The sequence below is a fragment of the Haliaeetus albicilla genome, chromosome 10 (assembly GCF_947461875.1).
Source record: "Haliaeetus albicilla chromosome 10, bHalAlb1.1, whole genome shotgun sequence".
Lineage (NCBI taxonomy): Eukaryota > Metazoa > Chordata > Aves > Accipitriformes > Accipitridae > Haliaeetus > Haliaeetus albicilla.
Window position 1 is genome coordinate 12,363,724 of NC_091492.1, and position 21,174 is coordinate 12,384,897.

The following is a 21,174-nucleotide window of genomic DNA, read 5'->3' on the forward strand; positions in this document are numbered from 1 at the left end:
GTCATTGAATATTTATCTGTATCTGTTAGTCTTGTATCTGTTCCTAATTTTTTAATCAGAAAAGAGTGATAGTATTAAAGATGCTGTAAACATCTCTAACAAATTGGAAGCAGAAAACATAGTTTAAAAAAAAACCTGCCAGCTCTTGTATTTAAAGTTTACTGAACAATATGACTAAAATGAACATTATTTTAAATTACCAAACATTCACAAGAAGCTTTTCTGTTCGCTGTGCAGGGAAACTGCTATTGTATATATGTGTAGATTGGCATTGGAATTGAATTCAGCTCCTGGAATTCAAATTATCTCAAGTTTTTGTTTAACCAGGTTAACCAGGCTTTGATTTTACTTTATCTCTTCCGTTATGAAAAAAAAATCTTGAACCCAAAGGTGAATTTCAGACAGAACTTAGTTGAAGTTTTCTGTGAAACAAATTCATCCTGAACACCCATAAATCAGGTCCTGTTGAGAGACTAGTTTGCAATTAACGTTATGCTCTGTGGCAGGCTAATACAAATCAAGATGATGATCTTGTCCTAGCCCTTTGTTTAAATGGATTTACAGTCCAGTATAAACTTATGGTTCCTTGCCATGAGCTTTCTTTCATCATGGTTATTCTTTATCTCAGTTACAAAATGCTTAAGGCTACCACTCTTTCATTTTGTCAGTTTTTACTTTCTCCTTTTTAAGAGACCTCTTCTGATGACTTGGACTCTTTTGTCCCTATTTCATGTTCAAAATTGTAAGAATTACTGTTCGTTTGCTTTCCAGATGCAGAGTTAAGACAGTGTCCTGAGGGTTGTGACTGAGCAAAACCAGAATAATTTACTTCTCTTACTTCATTGCATATTAAATTGGGGGAAGAAAAAAAGCTGTTTCTATGAAGGTTTTGATGAGAACACACATATCTAGACAACAAAAGCTAAGGGAGAGGTTTTCTGTGCATCCGTTTTCTTTTCCTTTGATTTTTTTCCTATTCTCAGCATATGGAGAGTGGGTCCATAAGCACTCTGAACCCAGTGATCTATATTGTTGGATACAGCCAGCTGTAGTTCATTCTTACAGCTTTGGGATACCTACTAGGGACAGATCTGTAGTATGCTTAGTCTGGGCTATGCTCAATCTAGTCGGATAAAATAATAAATATTTGGGACTTTGCTAAAGCAGGGGGCTTTTCTACTCCAGAGAGCGTTAAGCTTAGGCTGATAATGCCTCTTAAGAGCTTACAATGTCAGTGATGTGTCTGGACTTGAGATGAGATTTTTTTGTAAAACTGACATTATGTGCATATCCTCCAGATCTGATTCTCATCCTAGTCATGCTGGTGCAAAGGCTGCACTGAAAGCACTTTGAGAGCTTGTGTCAGAAAGTGTGCTATAACAAGGAATGCTTTAACTTAGCAACTGTTTGCTTTGATTCTGTGAATCATGCAACTCTTTTTTTTTAAATTAAAAAAAAAGTTAATTCTGCATTTAGCATAAGTCTTGTTGCAAAGCTAAGCTTCAATACTGCTGAAAGTTTGCAATGGAAATTTATGGGAAGTAACAACAAAGACATGGATGGTTGGATAGATCATCAATACTTATCATTTCACTGGTTAATGAAGAAGCATCTTATCTGTGTAATTGTATTAATAATTTATAAATCTCTGCAATACCCATTGTACAGGTAATCAGTAGTTCTGCATATATTCTGCATAGTTCTGTATATATTTTTTCCTGTCTAAATTCATAAATATGTTGTCATAATTTTTTTAACAGCTACAAGAGTTTCGTTTCTGAAGATGCAGGCCCAAACACACTGATTGCTACAGTTAATGCTGTTGACCCTGATGGAGATGGTGTGACATATGATATTCTCTCTGGGAATCAGAAAGGAAACTTTGTTATTGACCCTAAGAAAGGTAGTAAGATACTAGCTCTTTGCTGCTGCAGTCATAATGTTGATTCTGACGTGATGCAGCTTGAATTTGGTCTTCATTAGGCAGCAATAATAAAAAATAAATAGGATATGCTATTTTTGAAACTAACACTAAGCTTATTTTAAAAAGTGCAGGAAAAAGTTGCAATTGTTCTAGACTCTCTTATAAGGTTAAAAAAAGTATCATTTTCCTAAAAGCTTTGTATAATTGACCTATCTTGTTCATTGTTTGCTTTCAGTCAGTAACTTAACAGAGGGCATTATTATAGGTAACAGGTGACTTAATAGACAGTACTTAATAGAGAATGTATTTACTGATAACAGTGTGTCGTGGTTTCAGCCCAGCCGGTAACAAAGGACCACGCGGCCGCTCGCTCACTCCTCCCGCCCCCCTCCGGTGGGATGGGGGGAAGACGGAGGAGAGGAAAAAAAAAACCAAACCTGGAACCTCGAGGGTTGAGATAAAGGCAGTTTACTGGAACAACACAAAGAAATTGCAACAACAACAACGGTACTAATGAAAAAGTATACAAAAAGAGTGATGCACAGTGCAACTGCTCACCACCCGGGACCCGACGCTCTGCCACTTCCCCCACCGAAAAGAAGAGCCCACCCCCCGGCCCGCTCCCCCTTTATATACTGAGCATGATGTCACATGGTATGGAATAGCTCCTTGGCCAGTTCAGGTCAGCTGCCCCGGCTATGCCCCCCACCTCCCAGGTTCCTGTAAAAATTAACTCTATCCCAGCTGAACCCAGGACATTATCCACCCCTTATTCTATACCATCTACATCATGCCCAGATCTTACATTTTCCAATCGACCACTACCACTTCCTTGTCTTATATATATAAGTATATGGACTTGCGTCCGTCCCCGTCGTCCCCCCGCACACACACACACACGCGAATGGTATTCCTTTAGCGTATGGGCTATTCCTCTAATGTGTCCATTGATTTTATTTAGTCCATGACTTTGGGGCTCCATCTGTTGTAACAGTTCTTCAGGATAAGAGAGATGGTGTGAGATGTTGGGTTGTTGTATGCTGCCTCTGGAACTTGTGGCTAGTACATTTGGTGCAACTCACGCCCTTGTTCTGCAGGTCGAGGATGTTGATCTTGAGGAAATTGCTGGGTGTCAGTTCAAGTTCTGTCGCTGTTGTACTTGGCTTAGTTTCAAAGTCCATCCCGCAGTCATTTGGGTAATTCTTACAGTAATACCCTTGATAGGGCATATAGACACTATAGATACAATGACATGCATTGGCAGGGTATTTAGCAGTTAGGTATCATACAGCCCAATTCACTGGCTATTCTCTCCCAAAATCAAATCTCCCCGAGGTACACATCGAACTTCCCCATCCTTCTGCATCACCCACCAGGTGTACCCAGGTCCCTGAGCAAAAACAACCCCTTGAATGGGTTTGCCTCTGCTTGAGGGAGGACTAACCCAGACTGTCTTTCCTAACATACTCCTCATGCGCACTACAGGGACTTTATCCCCTTCTACAGTATGTGGAAGTCTTGGTTGGGCGGGGCCAGCCCGATTGGCGGATCCTCTAGTATTAACTAACCAGGTGGCTTTTGTTAAATGTGTATCCCAATGTTTGAAAGTCCCACCCCCCATCGCTCTCAATGTAGTTTTCAGCAGTCCGTTGTATCGTTCGATTTTTCCGGAGGCCGGTGCGTGATAAGGGATGTGATATACCCACTCAATGCCGTGTTCTTTGGCCCAGGTATCTACGAGGTTGTTTCGGAAGTGAGTCCCGTTGTCCGACTCGATTCTTTCTGGGGTGCCGTGTTGCCATAAAATTTTCTCTTCAAGGCCCAGAATAGTGTTCTGGGCAGTGGCATGGGACACAGGGTATGTTTCCAGCCATCCAGTGGTTGCTTCCACCATTGTAAGCACATGGCACTTGCCTTGGCGTGTTCGTGGGAGTGTGATATAGTCAATCTGCCAGGCCTCCCACTGTTTATATTTCAGCCATCGCCCCCCATGCGACAGGGGTTTTTGCCGCTTGGCTTGCTTAATTGCGGCACATGTTTCACATTCGTGGATGACCTGTGCGATAGTGTCCATGGTCAAGTCCACCCCTCGATCTCGAGCCCATCTATATGTTGCATCTCTCCCCTGATGGCCTGAGGTATCGTGGGCCCACCGAGCCATAAATAGCTCACCCCTACGTTGCCAGTCCAGGTCCACCTGAGACACTTCAATCTTGGCGGCCTGATCTGCCTGCTGATTGTTTTGATGTTCTTCAGTGGCCCGACTCTTGGGTACATGAGCATCTACATGACGTACTTTTACCACTAGCTTCTCTATCCGAACAGCGATATCTTGCCACAGTGCGGCAGCCCAAATGGGTTTACCTCTGCGTTGCCAGTTGCCCTTCTTCCATTGCTGTAGCCACCCCCATAGGGCATTTGCCACCATCCATGAGTCAGTATAGAGATAGAGCACTGGCCACTTTTCTCTTTCAGCAATATCTAATGCTAGCTGGATGGCTTTCACCTCCGCAAACTGACTCGATTCACCTTCTCCTTCAGCAGTTTCTGCAACTAGTCGTGTAGGACTCCATACAGCAGCCTTCCACCTCCGATGTTTTCCCACGATGCGACAGGACCCATCAGTGAACAGGGCATATTGCCTCTCATTTTCTGGCAGTTTATTATACAGCGGGGCCTCTTCAGCCCGTGTCACCTCCTCCTCTGGCAACATTCCAAAGTCTTTGTCTTCTGGCCAGTCCGTGATCACTTCTAAAATTCCTGGGCGACTGGGGTTTCCTATGCGAGCCCGTTGTGTGATCAGTGCAATCCACTTACTCCACGTGGCATCAGTCGCGTGATGTGTAGAGGAAACTTTCCCTTTGAACATCCAGCCCAGCACTGGCAGTCGGGGTGCTAAGAAGAGCTGTGTTTCAGTACCAACCACTTCTGAAGCGGCTCGAACTCCTTCATATGCTGCCAATATCTCTTTTTCAGTTGGAGTATAGCGAGCCTCGGATCCTCGATATCCCCGACTCCAAAACCCCAGGGGTCGGCCTCGGGTCTCTCCAGGTGCTTTCTGCCAAAGGCTCCAGGTAGGGCCATTCTCCCCAGCTGCAGTGTAGAGCACATTTTTAACATCTGGTCCTGTCCGGACTGGCCCAAGAGCTACTGCATGAACAATCTCCCGCTTAATTTGTTCAAAGGCTTGTCGTTGCTCAGGCCCCCATTTAAAATCGTTCTTCTTCCGGGTAACTTGGTAGAGAGGACTTACAATTTGACTGTAATTTGGAATATGCATTCTCCAAAAGCCCACAACACCTAAGAAAGCCTGTGTTTCCTTTTTATTAGTCGGTGAGGACATAGCTGCTATTTTGTTGATCACGTCCGCAGGGATCTGACGACGCCCGTCTTGCCATTTTACTCCTAAGAACTGGATCTCCTGCGCAGGTCCCTTGACCTTACTTTCTTTTATGGCAAAGCCAGCCTTCAAAAGGATTTGGATTATTTTCTTCCCTTTCTCAAAAACTTCTTCTGCCGTGCTGCCCCATATGATGATGTCATCAATATATTGCAGGTGCTCTGGAGCTTCACCTTTTTCTAGTGCAGTCTGGATCAGTCCATGGCAAATAGTGGGGCTGTGTTTCCACCCCTGGGGCAGTCGATTCCAGGTGTACTGGACACCCCTCCAAGTGAAAGCAAACTGTGGCCTGCACTCCGCTGCCAAAGGAATGGAGAAAAATGCATTAGCAATGTCAATTGTGGCATACCACTTAGCTGTCTTTGATTCCAGTTCATATTGAAGCTCTAACATATCTGGCACAGCAGCGCTCAGCGGTGGCGTGACTTCATTCAGCCCACGATAATCTACTGTTAGTCTCCAATCCCCATTAGATTTCCGCACGGGCCATATGGGACTATTAAAGGGTGAGTGAGTCTTGCTGATCACTCCTTGGCTCTCCAATTGGCAAATCAGCTTATGGATGGGGATCAGGGAGTCTCGGTTGGTGCGATATTGCCGCCGGTGCACCGTCGTGGTAGCAATTGGCACCTGTTGTTCTTCAACCTTCAGCAACCCCACAACCGAAGGGTCCTGGGAGAGACCAGGCAGGGTAGACAGCTGTTCAATCTCCTCCGTCTCCAATGCAGCTATACCAAAGGCCCAACGGTACCCTTTTGGGTCCTTGAAATACCCCCTTCTGAGATAATCTATACCAAGGATGCACGGGGCCTCTGGGCCAGTTGCAATGGGGTGTTTATGCCACTCATTCCCGGTTAGACTCATTTCGGCTTCCAATATGGTTAGCTCTTGGGATCCCCCTGTCACACCAGAGATACAGATGGGTTCTGCCCCTTTATAACTTGATGGCATTAGGGTACATTGTGCACCAGTGTCTACTAGAGCCTTATATTCCTGTGGGTCTGACGTGCCAGGCCATCGAATCCACACTGTCCAGTAGACTCGGTTGTCCCTCTCCTCCACCTGGCTGGAGGCAGGGCCCCTCTAATCCTGGTTAGAATATCTGTTACCCACTTTTTGCACATGTGAATCAGAAGTCCCTTCAAGAGGATCAGAAATGAGATCGGCCCATCTACTGCGCCCGGGGGACTGCTCACGGGAAACTGGAGCAGCAGTTTTCCAAGAAGAATCTTCTTTTCTGGTTGCTTTTTCTCGCAACTCCCGTACCCGTGAATCCAAGACTGAGGTAGGTTTTCCATCCCACTTCCTCATGTCCTCTCCATGGTCACGCAGGTAAAACCACAGGTTAGCCCGTCGTGTGTACTTTCTCTCTCCTCTCTCTTGGGCAGAGGAACGCTTACTCCCAATAACTGCAATGCGGGCCTGTACAGGTGAGGAGGAGGACATATCTACTTTGAATTGCTGGAACTCTCGGGACAATTCCTCTACAGCTGAGACACAGGCCCGTAGGGAGGAAGAGAGACTTCCTTCATATTGCCGGAGTTGGACAGCCAATTCATCCACCGTTTGTCCATAGCCTTCTTTCCAGGACATTACTGCCAATGAGTTGGCATAGGTTGGTGGTGCACTTCGTAGAAACTTCCGCCACATCGGTTGTGTGCATTGGACTTCATCTGGATCTGTGGGTGACTGCGCATTTTCTGGATCATTATAAATCACCTCCAGCACGGCTAATTCCCTCAGGTACTGGATACCTCTCTCCATGGTGGTCCACTTGCCTTGGTGACATGTAACTTCATCCCTGAAAGGGTATCTTTCCTTTACACCTAACAGAAGTCGCCTCCAGAGGCTGAGGACTTGTGTTTTTCTCCCAATCGCCTTGTCGATACCCCCTTCTCTAGACAGAGATCCCAACTGCTTGGCTTCCTTACCCTCTAATTCCACACTACTAGCCCCATTATCCCAGCATCGGAGCAGCCAGGTAACAATGTGCTCACCTGGGTGGCGGCTAAAATCTTTTCGCATGTCACGCAACTCACTCAGGGATAGAGATCGGGTAATTATTTCAGGTTCTGCCTCTTCCTCCTGTTCTCGCGATGACCCTGGTTCATCTTCATCTCTCACTGAGCGAACTGATTTCTTTGTGTGTTTCTTTTTCTGTACAGGGGCGACTGATACTGGCACAGGTTGGTTCTCTGGTTTAGTGGCAGTATCTGTCACCGGGGTAGGGGCAGCCATGGTGCCTGTTGTCGTGGTAGGGGCGGCCACGGTGCATGTTGTCGGGGTTGGGGCAGCCACGGTGCATGTTGTCGGCGTTGGGGCAGCCACGGTGCATGTTGTCTTGTTTTCCATCTTTTCCCCCTTTTCCCCCTGGGGGTGCTGCATAGTATCAAGCAGGGTTTGGTAGATACCGGCCAGGGCCCAGCACAGTGTAGTGAGTTGTGTGTCTCTGGGATAGCCACAGCATTTTCCTTTCAAAAATTCTATCACTTCATGAGGGTTCTGCAGTTGTTCGGGAGTGAACTTCCAAGTCACTGGAGGTGAGAAGTTCTCTAGATACCTGCCCACATCCTCCCACACGCCGTGCCACCCATGAATATCCAGCTTTGGGACAGATCTCTGGGTGGTACTCTTAAAGACCCTCTTTGTAGCCCTAGACAAGACCTGAAACATAGTCAGGAGGCATAGCACTAACAGCACACAGGCTTGCGCATCCCAAGGATATTCAAAATTCTCGAAAACTGTTGTAATTAGTTGGAAAGAGAAAAGGGAGGGGAATGGATGGGGGGAAGTATCCCCCCCTGACTTCCCCATGGGTTGGGTGTAATTACCAATAAAATCCGACAGAAGGTGCCCAAAGTCTGGAAATGATATCACTGCCTCATACAGATAACAGCTTAACCTCATGACCAGTGATGTAATCATTTCACAAGTCGACATTGCCCAGTACAGCAAAATGATAATCCCAATCACTCTCCCAGAGATGAGATACGCAACTACAGGCAATACATAAAGCATATAAGAACTTACAAAACGCCACCATGTAAACAGCTGAATCAACATTGTGACTAACATCTATTTATCTAGTATAAGAAATGCGTATGACAAATTTGTTTCAACACGCTCTGGCCAGATCTGTCGTTATCTCAACCCTTCGTGCCCCACGTTGGGCGCCAAAAAGGACTGTCGTGGTTTCAGCCCAGCCGGTAACAAAGGACCACGCGGCCGCTCGCTCACTCCTCCCGCCCCCCTCCGGTGGGATGGGGGGAAGACGGAGGAGAGGAAAAAAAAAACCAAACCTGGAACCTCGAGGGTTGAGATAAAGGCAGTTTACTGGAACAACACAAAGAAATTGCAACAACAACAACGGTACTAATGAAAAAGTATACAAAAAGAGTGATGCACAGTGCAACTGCTCACCACCCGGGACCCGACGCTCTGCCACTTCCCCCACCGAAAAGAAGAGCCCACCCCCCGGCCCGCTCCCCCTTTATATACTGAGCATGATGTCACATGGTATGGAATAGCTCCTTGGCCAGTTCAGGTCAGCTGCCCCGGCTATGCCCCCCACCTCCCAGGTTCCTGTAAAAATTAACTCTATCCCAGCTGAACCCAGGACACAGTGTGACATTGCAAAATGTCAAACAAGGATTTGAATAACACTTAATCTAGGAAACTAGTTTCAAAGTTGCAGCAAGGACAAGCTGCTGTGCAGGGTAAGGTGAAATGGGAGTCAGGGGTGACAGCAAGACAGGCAGGGACCTCGCTGTCCCCGAGCAAGAAGAGCAGAGCAGGTCCCGAGACATAAACCTGGTTCACCCAACGGTCCAGCAGCCACCAGACATTTAAATACGTAGCGACGAGGCAGGTCTCGGGTCCAGCTGGGAAGCCGAGTCAGCGAGGCAGCGTCAGGGTCAGCAATATACCTGGCCAGGTACCGCACACGCCTGGGGGAGCTCAGGAAGGGACCGGAGCTTAATTCGGCGCAGCTCCCAAGGCACGGGGCAGAGGCCACGGACGGGGCTGGCAACAGCTACCTGTCCGATGCAAGGTTAGCTGGCTGCCTGGTGTCAGAGCTGGCCTTGAGCGCGGGCGGCCGAACCCGGCGAGCAGGAGGAAGAGTTTGCCTGTTGGTGCACTCAAAGCTTGACATCCACCTGCTGCAATTAGCCAAAGATACTATTAGTAATCACATAGCCATGCGACGAGGAAAAACAATAGGATGACAGTGCTGACTGGATAGTTTTCTTTGTGCAACTTTTTCAATAACTCAGTTTTAACTGGTTTAAAGCAGACGTTTGGGTTTTTAGATGAGGCTGTTTCCCCCTGTGCTTATGTCTATGTCCTGATTATGCATGTGTGAGCAAACACTTTTTAGCTGAGGTTATTTCTGTTGTACTGACACAAAATGATACGTTTGTAGGCGGAATGAGGCTAGCACTGTTTTATTTCAATGAAGGTAAAAGTATATAAAATATGAACTAAGTAACTGTATTTTTCATTTATTTAATTTCGTTCAAGGACAGAATCATTCACGTGAGCAGTGTTATTTAGCCAAGAATGCTGCATGCACGAGAAAAAAAAAAGTGTGGAGAATACCAGTTTTTACATCTTTTTAAATTCTTGTCAGCAGTCGCATATTTTTAAAACCCCAAAGGAAAAAGTCCCACAACATTGGTGTCCTCATTTAAAAAAAAAAAAAAAAAAAAAAAAGCACACACACATATCATCAGGGTAGGCTGGCATATCCCTTTAAATTAATAGGATTTATTTGCTGTTGATTGCTTGAAAAAAAAAAAAAAAGAGGATGTTTTGAGACAGAAACAGGCAACCAAATTGAAATCTTATTGAAGGATTGAACTAACTTAATTAACTTCAGTTAAACTACTTTATATTTAACCTGTTTTGAACTGCAATCAAAATCTGAACTTACATTTTTCAAAGCACAAGCCTTGATTATGTCAGAAAGAGTAAGCTGCCCTAAGTTATTCCTCTTCTATACTTTGCAGAGTTCACTTAGCATGAAATTTTAATTTCAATGCAAATCATGTTTTTTGCAATATTAATGTTAGATTCTGAAATGTTCCCAAAAATATGGTCTGCAGGTAACTTGCAAGTGTTGAAGCATGTTCCTGAATTTATTGAGAGCTGCTTTTATCCTTTCTGACTTAAAAATAGAGTTGTAGGTTCCAAGAGTAAATTTCTAAAGATACTTTGGCACCTGAAGAGGAACAATGGTTTTCAAAGTGTCTAATTGACACAGGGGTAGTATATCTGATGCTTCTGAAAATCTTTATTCTAAGTGCTCCAAGAATCTTAACATTTGATTGATAGCATCTCTTAGGATTAGCTCCATAGTTTTAATACAGATAATCGTGTACATGTAATTTTATACTTTTTTACCAATAAATTTTTATAGTCTTTGAAACTTAATTTTAGAAATGTTAGCATTTTTTTTCAAAACACTTCGGGGCTTTTGTTGCTTAATAAACCTATAAAAGTTTATACAGTGGCTTGCAGCAGTTTCTTTTCAGAAATGTTGTCAGTCAGGGGAATAGTCTGTACCCCCTTGTCACAGAAATGTCATGGTAAAGTGGAGATGTGTCAAAAATAAGTGCTGCAGCTAAAACAATACATTTGCAAGCAAATTGAGTGACATGGATGCTGTGACAATACTCTGTCGTAATGACAATTGCTGTTATGCCTGATGAATAGCAGAGGTGATTGATGGATGATGGAGCAAAAGAATGACAGCTTCTTATGCATGGTCTCAGATAGCTGTAGTCTCTTTTGCTTTTGTAGCAAATCTTTCATACATCTTTCTCTGACAGTGCCATCCAGCAGGGTGTATCATTTGGGTGACTTGGGAGAGTAGTAAAAGACAGGTTTCTGGGGATATGCCTGTCTAGGTAAATGCTGCTATGACTGTGCTGCAGGAAGGTAAACTTGAATTAGTTTCAGCTGAGCTAGCATTGATAGCTACAGCAGTAGACATGGTGACACGTGCTTCATTGCAGTAGTGATAAAGGAACATAGCCAGGCTCGCTGGTGGAGCAGATGCAGGTAAAACAGAAGTCTGCCACAATGTTTCTCTGGGTTTTTTGTTTCGTTTTGTTTTTTTTCTGCAGCAGGTAGACAAAAGCTAATATGTGCACGTCAGCTTTATATAATGAGTGGTAGCTGTTGTCTCATTTAGCTCTGTAGACATACCTGCAGACAAACAAACCTGTTGTGCTGTCTTAGTTTTGGTTCAATATCAGACTGCAGTAAAAATACCGTAGTTAAATTAAACTGTAGCAGCCTTGTGGTTTATTGGTGAATAGGTAAACCAGAATGGTTCTTTGTCATGCTAGCTAGTGAGATTAATAACAGTAATTGGTTAATGTAGTAAAAAAATAAAAACCTGCAACCTATTGTTGTTTTCACAGGGCTAGTTAGACTTCGTTCAAGTCCGTTTCCTAAGCTGCAGGGGACAGAATATGTACTTCATGTCACAGCTACTGATGATAACGCTTCTGGAGGGCCCCATGCTCTTACAAGTACTGCCCAGGTTGTTGTGAAAGTTGATGATGTCAACAATAACAAACCTGTCTTTCAGAAGGTAAATATATGAGGCTTGGTCATTTGTGTTAGACTGTGTGGTAAATGTTTAAGACTGTGTTGTCACTGCAAGCAGAATTGGTCAGAATTTTGTCTCTCTTTGAGTCCCGATGCCGCTGTCTTCTGCATCTTTTCCATCCCTCACCGAAGACTTACAGGGTTTGCTTTCCTCTTGGGGCAGAGCAGCTCCTATGAGCACTGTCTCTTCCCTGAACCACATCTCATCTCTGGCATTTCAGAAGATGAGGTTGAGTGAATAACTTCTGGAGGTTCAGTGTGATGTATGTGAGGAGGAATTGATAGGTATAGGTAGCTATGCAGTGGACTTGTTCCAAAACATTCCAAAGTACTTCTCTAAATTACATAGGCTTCATTTGATGATTCGATGTCTGGAACTGATGAAAGAGAGAAGAATGAAAGTGTTTTAGCTTAATTTGTAAAGTACTGTAAAAAATAAATGCATGAATATATTTTCAGGATGTTAATTCATATTAAAGATCTGTTGTCTAAAAATCTCAAGTTTGATGCTGAATGGCTAAAATGTTGAAGGGCAATGTTGCATATTTTGAAAATTCAGTGACTATTCATGTCAGTCTTGTCAGTAATGTGTTCTTGATAAAGTTACTTTGTGTAGAATCCCTTTTCGGCTAAAGCAATTCTGTTGTTTGGGCAAGTGTATGCCAGGTTTTTTATAAGACTTTTGCTAATATAGAAAAATACTTGAATTTGGAAGTATATGCAACTGTAACTTTTTCTCCAAATATTTTCATTAATTGGAGATGCTCAGTGGCCTCATGTTGTGTGTTGTTCGTATAATTGCAAAATAGCAAGTGAAGTCTGTAAATTAATCATGGTACAGATAAAACATTAACATCAGTGCATGTGAATAGAAGTGTAGCTAAATCTTTTTTGTCCTTTTTTTTTTTCCCCTCTAATATATCTTTAAATCAAGTGGCATGGTAAGTCCTTGATTTTTCTTCTTTTTTCTCCCTTCTCTTAGTGTCAGTATTATCAGGAACATGCTTCTGTATTGGAAAACCAGCCTTCAGGGACAGTTGTACTGCAGGTTGAAGCCACTGATGCTGATGAAGGAGCCAATGGTATAGTGAAATATGGCTTAATGCACAGAGGTGGTGTCTTACCAGCATTTAATATTCATCCTGACACAGGTAAAGCGAATTTCAGAACTGATACTGGCATATAGAAACCATTTTGTTACACTGATGGGAAAAAAGCTTAAATAAAATCAGACTTCATGCTTTTTCATTTAGTTTTTTTTGATAGCAGGCAAAATACAAACTGTATTAACTGCATGAATAAATACTGTCCTTTTAGTTTCATACATATCCAGTACTGAGCTAGAACTGATGCTTTCCCTGAAATGTGGAAGTTCTGCTTTGTGCAATAACTTCTGTGGTTTTGTAACCGGATTTAAAAAAAATCGCCATATTTTAAGTGCACATTATCTTGCAACATTGTTAATGGCATATAAATGATTTATCCAAATGACAGTAGTCTTACAAACAGCAAAAAGACTAAGTCTTCAAAGGCCAAAACTAAATTCAGGCTGATCTTTTGGAGGATAAAAAACCATGAAACATGCCTTTACCCTGTACTTACTGCTCTTCGAAATATTTTTTTTATAAACACATTCTCTTAAAGTTAGCTTGGTACTTATCTCCATTTTCTAAATTTAAGTCCAATTATGCATAGATGTAAGTGTATATGAAGTTTGTATCTGCCCGAGCAGTACAATTTAAGCTGTTGAAATTGTTAAATCTTGTGATTGGATCCTTGAACCTGAAGTTCACATTATAAGTGTATTTAACCTATTGCACTGTATCTCAATGTATTGACAGACAAACATCTAAATGTAGAGTATTGTCAATTGCGTAGTATTTTAACTCTCTGGTATTTAATTTGTTTTCAGGAGTTCTGACAACTGTTCAGGTATTTGATCGAGAAAAACAGAGGGAATATCCTATCACTGTGACAGCAACAGATCAGGCAGCGGAACCACTCATTGGAATGTGCCAGATAAATATTATCATCCTGGACCAAAATGACAATGATCCCAGATTTGAAAACACCCGCTATGAATGTAATTGAGAGTCATTGGATAGAGTTTCAGTGCCCTGAGTGTGAGCCTACCTGAAGTCTAAGATTTTTGGGTTTTGTCTTTCCTGGCAGTAGATCATGTGACCAACTAGGTGATGCACTTACCTTAATTGCAGAATTATTAGTCTGTGTAATGTGCCATATAACAAGTACAATCTTGACTCATAGGCCTTCCTGAGTGTCATTATGGGAAAATTCCTTGAAACAATAGCCATGTCAGTATCTTTCCTTACCTGAGTATACCAAGTGTCTGTGGCACTACACAGAGATGTGAAAGCTGTAATAAGAATGTAAGTGTACAGTGCTGAGCACTAACTATATCCTTTGTTTTCTGATTAACAGATTTTTGTCATAAGTTTTGATTACATACTTTTCCCATTTGAATTTCATAATTCTTCATTGTTTGTTGTTTTATTTTTCCTTCTTGGTTCTTCAGAAAATCTTTCCTGCTTATGGATAAACACCCAGAGGCATGTATAATACTAATAAAAAAAACCAAACGTGAAGACTGATAATTCTCAGTTAGTTATACTATGCAAATCCTAGAAAGTAGTTTCTGACAATGTGGTCCTTTTCTTCTGGTTTTATGCAGTAAATTAAAATTCCGTTTATGTATATTTCATACAGAGCAATTAGTCCCTTAGTAAAAACACAAGACAAAAAAAAAAGTAGTATCTTATGCGAAATATGAATTCCAGGTTATGAATGTGATATGAAGTTCAAATGTGATCCATAGCTCTGGAGTGATAGTAGCTCTTTAAAATATTCAGTTTGATTTTTTATGGCCTTTGTTCCAAGGAAGGTAAAGTTATAGCTTCCATACATTATTACTTTAGTATTTCTTCATTTCTTAGTAAGATGTTCATGGTACTTTAGTGAATTAATGATCAGTTTGAAATATCCCTTCCTTACATTAGATTTTCTAAGAGAGGACACAAGAGTTGGGACCAGCTTTCTTCGTGTTGCAGCCCATGATGATGACTACAGCTCAAATGCTGCCATTACATATTCAATAGCAAATGAAGAACCAGATTATTTACAAATTAATCCTACTACAGGCTGGGTGTTTGTGAACCAACCCATATCCCAGGTATGGTGCTTGCTTTCCTTTTTAAGCTGCCTATCTCAATATATCATAAGAGGGACTGAGGTCACAAGTTTGTGTTACCCCTTCACATTAAAGGATCAATACGTCATGTTTAAATTAAACATGAGTCTAAGGATTTTAGCTGATGAGTTCATCGACTGTCAATTGCATATAAGCAAGCCCTGCTTTCAGCTGGAAAGTAGCAGTAGCACTGCCTCCGAGAACTTGTTCTTCCCATGTCATTAGCTTTGGCATACTAATACCAAGGACTGGAGGGCTGAGATGGTAAGCAGGGGAGCAAGAACCCAGGTGTAGGACTTGACTATGTTAACAGGCAATGAGTTAAGACACAAATCTTGAATGTGAAAGAGTGTGAAATTTTGCTTCTGATACAGATTCCCAACTTGGTACATGTTAGTCATGGTGGACTAAGCATAGCTGTCCCTCAGGAAGGTGAAGGCATAATGAACAAATAGTTGCATGTAGCTAAAATTTAGAACCCTACAGACCTAATAAAAAAACTGTTGACAGGTAAGCTTAAGAACTCAGGGGCTCCACAAAGTGGGTTTTTTTCGTTTTGTTTTAAACTTTGTGTGAAATTTGCTAAGGTTATTGAGACAAATAACAACATTTTCCAGCAATCTTAAGTAAAGCAAATAGCAGAATTTTCAGCAGCTTTGCACCTACTTCATATTCTGAGCTCAGTATTCAGCAGTTGTGGATGTTTTTCTTCTGTGCAGGTTTTTTTAAGTGTGCCTTTAATTTTATGTATTCATTTATTTTTGAAAGAAATGGAAAAAAAGCTCATTGGAGCCGTGATCAAAACCCTTCGTAATGAAACTTTTTTTACTCTTCAGAGGTCATCTGTAATTCGAGAGATTATTGCTATGGATGGAGGCAATAGGAGCAGTAAAGTTGAACTTGCAGTAACTATTACTAGTGCAAAAAACCAACCTCCACAGTGGGAAAGAGACAGCTATGAAGTTGTTATTCCAGAGAATACTACACGCGATGCATCAGTTTTGGTAAGGTTGGGACAGACTTGTTTGTCTGTCTATAGCTCTAAGGCTATAGAGTAACTGAATGTTGCTTATTTGCTTAAATATAGTGAGCATTTATAACAATTTTGTGTATTGTAGGGACCAATGATTTGATATCAGTTTTCTTTCAGAAATGCTAACAGTAACCAGCATTTTTACTCTAATTTATATGTGTGCAGCCATTATTTAATTTCCTTCCCATTTGGACAAAACTATAGGTGTTCCAGTTTTTTGAATGCTTCTCTGTTACCTGAGGTGATTATTGGGCTTCAGTTCAGTTTGATTGCTTGGAATGGGTGATCAGAACAGCTTTATGATGTAGCTCCAAAACATGTATTTTTAGGATAAAAGCTTGAGTAACCAAACATGTAATGACTGGTAACCTTTGGCTGCAGCTGTTTGTGGCCTGGAGATGTATCAGACAGGGTTAAAATCTGGTATTAGGAAATATTGTCCTAGTGGTTTCAGCTGAAAGCTTAAGGTCAGGGAGAGTCAATACACAAAAGCTTTTAGAAATGTTGCTGTACTTACAGAAGTGTTGATTACGCAAACTTTTTGAACTGTGCAGACAATCAAAGCAACTTCTCCCCTTGGTGATCCCCGTGTGACTTACAACCTAGAAGAGGGTCTTGTTCCGGAGACCAACATGCCAGTTCGTTTCTACCTGACTCCAAACAGACATGATGGTTCTGCTTCAATCCTGGTAGCTGAGCCACTAGATTATGAAACAACAAAAAGCTTTCTGCTGAGGGTTCGAGCACAGAATGTTGCTGCAGTTCCTCTGGCAGCATTCGTTACGGTCTATATTAATGTAACAGGTGTGTAAGCTGTTCAGTGATGTTACAGTATAATCATAGTACTTTTTTTTCCCTTCTCTTAAAGTTTCATAGTTTTCTCTTTATGCGCTCTTTGATGTTTTAGATGTCAATGACAATGTCCCATTCTTCACTTCATCTATTTATGAAGCCTCAGTAACGGAGGGAGCTGCTGTTGGGACATTTGTTGTTCAGGTGTCTGCCACTGACCTTGACCTTGGTCAGAATGGTGAGGTAAGCAAGTGGGGACCTACACCTTCTGTGATGAAAGGTATGGAATAACTTTTGTATGAACAATGGCTAAATAGACTAGAAATCTTCAACCTAGAAAAGGGATGACTAACAGAGAAACATGAGATGAAATAAAGTAGTTCATTACATGTTTCTCTGTCTTGCCATGTGAAAAATGCAACTAAAACTAGTAGGCGTAAGACAGAAAACAAAGAAGAAATATTTATACAACCTGTGGTTCAGGTGAAAAACTTGCTATAGAATGCTCTGGTTTGGAAAGGTCTACATAGACCTGTGATTGGATAAATTAATGGAAGAAAAAATGTGTTTAAAAGCCTCTGTGAGTTGTAAATCATTGGGGGTACTGAAAACTGAATCCTTACAAATATGTCAAGTTAACACCAAAAGTGGATGTATTCATTACTGATTTTAAAAATTGAAAGTAGGTATATCCTTAGAACAACAGTGCAAGCTGAAGTCAAGTGCACGAAAACATATATATGAGTCTAGAACACGGTCCATGATACTGAGCAAGTTCAAATTCAGCTCACCTGTGGCCATTATATTAGTACTAGGAATCTTTAGCTGCGTTTGAGTGCTGTTGCACAAGCGCTGTGCAAATGTGAACTAGTGAACTCAGGAACTGATTAGACAAGACAAATTTATTTCCTTTACAGATCAGCAGTCAACATGCAAGGAAGTTAATAGACTTTAAACTAGATTGCTCAAGCTGTCAGTTGTACCCAGCTTTCTTGGCCCCAATCAAGTTCTCAAACACAAGACTGTTCTTCCTCTCTTTAAGTACTTATTTAGTTGTGAACTATCCAACAAAAGGAAAAGATAGATTAACAACTTCTTTTTAATCCTTTAGATAACTTACTCCCTGTTACATGACAGTGGCAGAGACTACACATATTTTCACTTGGACTCACAGACAGGCTCAATATACACTGCCTCAGAGTTTGATAGAGAGAAGAAGGGGTCCTATCTTCTAGAAGTCAAGTCAGTAGATGGCTCTGAATCAGCTCGACCTGGAAAACACGGGAAGCCGAACTCTGGTAATGTTGCAAGCATGCAAACATGATTTTACATGGACTGGTCTCTGAAAACAGAAGCTCTGAAATGCAAGATTAAATGTTAATTTCCTTTTTTTTTTCAAGTGTACGTGTGAAAGAGTGTCCGTTGTTTTGGTTTTTTTTTTTTTTTTTTTTTACTGTTTGTCTGTGCAACAGTTGTGTCAGAGATATTTTATATGATGATCAGGCAAGTTTTTTGTTCTGAAATGAAAAGAAAACTAGGGCTTCGTAGTTAGTCTAGAGAGTATTTCCTAGCTAGCAAAGATGCACCCATTATCTGTAGGATGCAGATTTTGGGTAGTGGAAGTGTTTCTGAAAGCACTGGATATGGTACCGTATACAGTCAAAAGTAATTATGAAGTAGGAAAGTTCAAGATAGAAAATCCCATTCTCAGTTGATGGCTGTGCTTAAATAAAGACTTAAAATTTGGCTTTTGTGGCTTCAGGACAAGAAGTTATGACTAAAAACTGTACAAATGCCATATTAGGCATCAGTTATTCACATATTATCTGTTTAAACAAATTGGATGTGACATTCATTTGATATCCAAGTGCTTTTGAGTAATGTTGGTATATATATTGTCCACAACCCTAAGGGTTTGTTTCTGTATTGTCTGCATATTCGTCTTCATTTAATGTGCAGCTAGACAGTTTAAGGAATTGTAGCTGACAGAAGTGGCACAGCTGAGTATTTTAATCTCTTGTTTCTTGTCTCTCCAGACATGGCCTACGTGCGCATTTTTATCAGCGATGTGAATGATAACAAGCCTGTCTTCTCTCAGAGTGTCTATGAAGTAAATGTGGATGAAGACCAAGATGTGGGCTCAACTATCATTACAGTCAGTGCTAATGATGAAGATGAAGGTAAAGTATTGGAATTCCCCATAGCTGTGTCTAAAATATTAATGAGTTAATTTCAGCACACCAAGACATATTTAGTGGTGTTAGAAAGGAAAATGTCTTTTTGTCTCTAGATTTTAAAAATTCTTTTAAGTGTGAACTGACTGGCCATGAACATTAGTTCATAATGGAGCTGTGAGGCATAAGTCAAATAACTCTTATTTCAGGAGGTGATGCATTAATGTGGGATGATGTGGAATAATTTCTGTGCCAGCAAATACAAATTTATTACAGATCATACCATTTTCTTACAAATGGGCACCAATAAAAATGTCCTGGTTAACTAGAATGAATCAGACTTGGTTTCAGTGAGATTCATTTGCTTTCTCTATGGACAGTATAGTTGTATTGTTCTTTAGGTTTTTTTGGTACACATTCTCATATTTGAAACGGGACTTCCTAGATGCATATGATGAGTCTTAGCTATATTGCTTTATCTGCACATCAGTCAGGAATTCAGCCATCAGTACGTAACCAGTGCTCATAAATCAGAGAGGGAACAGTACAGACTTCCATCTTCTGGCCATGGTGCACTACTAATTTGACTTTGCTGTATGGTGAAACCATACTTTTTTTGTTGCTCAAGTGCCAAAGGACTGTTTTGTGAGCGTGTCAGTGAAGTGCAAGTACATCCTGGCTGCATTTGATTCCTCACCCACTCAAGGAGGTTAAGGCAAATGTGACTAAGTTGTACTGAAGAAGGATTTACCTACTTAAGGAACTTATAGTTTTTTACTTAGGCTGCCTGTAAACCTACTCTGTAGTGTTGGATCAGGGGACCTGATGTGATGGATATATGGCACTTCATTTCTGTCCTCTTAATAAAGTAAATGATTAAAGATGTAGCTATGAAAGAAAGGAAGAAGAGAAGAATAGTAATGTGAAGGTAGAGCTTGCAGAAAGGCTAAAAGTCTTTACTTGATCTAAAAGCATTGGCAAATTGGTACTGCATCTGAAATTTTGAGAAGTTCTGTTAGGACTCTCTCCTCTGGCTTGATACATAATTATCCAGTTTGTTGGTAAAGTCTATGCATAAATGAATATGAGTGCAGAATGGTTCTACAGTATGAAGCATTTTATGATAACTCATTCTTACATGCTGGATGTTAGCAAACAAGAATTTGTCCCATAGCCTTGGCCAGTCATATTGATCCTTCAGTGAATTTGAGTGATCATAAGTAAAAGCAGAATTAATACTTCATTGCAAAGACACATTTTATAATTAGACACAAATTACAATTGGACATACCAGAACTGAAAATACTGATAAGTAATCTGACATAGCTGCATGTTTTAAAAGACCACAAAACTGTAATATCAAAATCAGTTATTGTATGATTTGTACTTAATCTTAACATCCCATGTTTTAATCTACTTCAAGAAATGTGTGTTTTCTGACACTGTTGGTAATTGACAGGAACAAATGCTAAATTACGGTATCAGATCACAGCTGGAAACACAGGAGGAGTACTTGATGTAGAACCAGAAACAGGAGCCATTTTTATTGCCCAACCACTGGATTATGAAGAAACAAAAATGTACGAGATTCACTTGTTGGCCTCTGATGGGAAATGGGAAGATTATGCAGTTGTCATCATCAATGTCATGAATAAAAATGATGAGACTCCAGTTTTCTCTATCAATGAATACTATGGAAATATAATTGAGGAACTGGATGGGTTACCAGTCTTTGTACTTCAGGTAGTGTATGCAGTTTCAGAGATTATAGTATTTCAATGAAAGAGCACAGATTACTCTGGTAAAATTATGTTAATAATAATTCAGCACAGATATATTAATGAAATTTAGTTTTACTGAGTTGTTTTGTCAGTGGATGAAGAAAAATAGACTTTTATGGAAAAATAATTACAAAGATAGTAAGTAGGATAAGCAGGATGGATCATTTGTGATCCTAAAAAGTAAATCATTAACATTTTAAAGTATCTATCAGAATAGCATAGTTAAATTACCTCTACAAATACA

General features: G+C 41.0%; 1 protein-coding gene across 1 annotated transcript in view; it reads left to right on the forward strand.

The window, feature by feature from the left end:
* The window catches only part of LOC104322921 (neural-cadherin), a 72,986-nt gene that overhangs the window by 24,843 nt on the left and 26,969 nt on the right, over nucleotides 1-21,174 (forward strand). Inside the window, exons 7-17 of the mRNA XM_069793518.1 lie at nucleotides 1,761-1,903; nucleotides 11,753-11,925; nucleotides 12,925-13,093; nucleotides 13,855-14,025; nucleotides 14,960-15,132; nucleotides 15,987-16,154; nucleotides 16,738-16,987; nucleotides 17,091-17,218; nucleotides 18,087-18,273; nucleotides 19,012-19,155; nucleotides 20,609-20,892. Of these exons, the coding sequence (XP_069649619.1) occupies nucleotides 1,761-1,903; nucleotides 11,753-11,925; nucleotides 12,925-13,093; nucleotides 13,855-14,025; nucleotides 14,960-15,132; nucleotides 15,987-16,154; nucleotides 16,738-16,987; nucleotides 17,091-17,218; nucleotides 18,087-18,273; nucleotides 19,012-19,155; nucleotides 20,609-20,892 (1,990 nt within the window). The remainder of the gene's footprint in view (nucleotides 1-1,760; nucleotides 1,904-11,752; nucleotides 11,926-12,924; nucleotides 13,094-13,854; nucleotides 14,026-14,959; nucleotides 15,133-15,986; nucleotides 16,155-16,737; nucleotides 16,988-17,090; nucleotides 17,219-18,086; nucleotides 18,274-19,011; nucleotides 19,156-20,608; nucleotides 20,893-21,174) is intronic.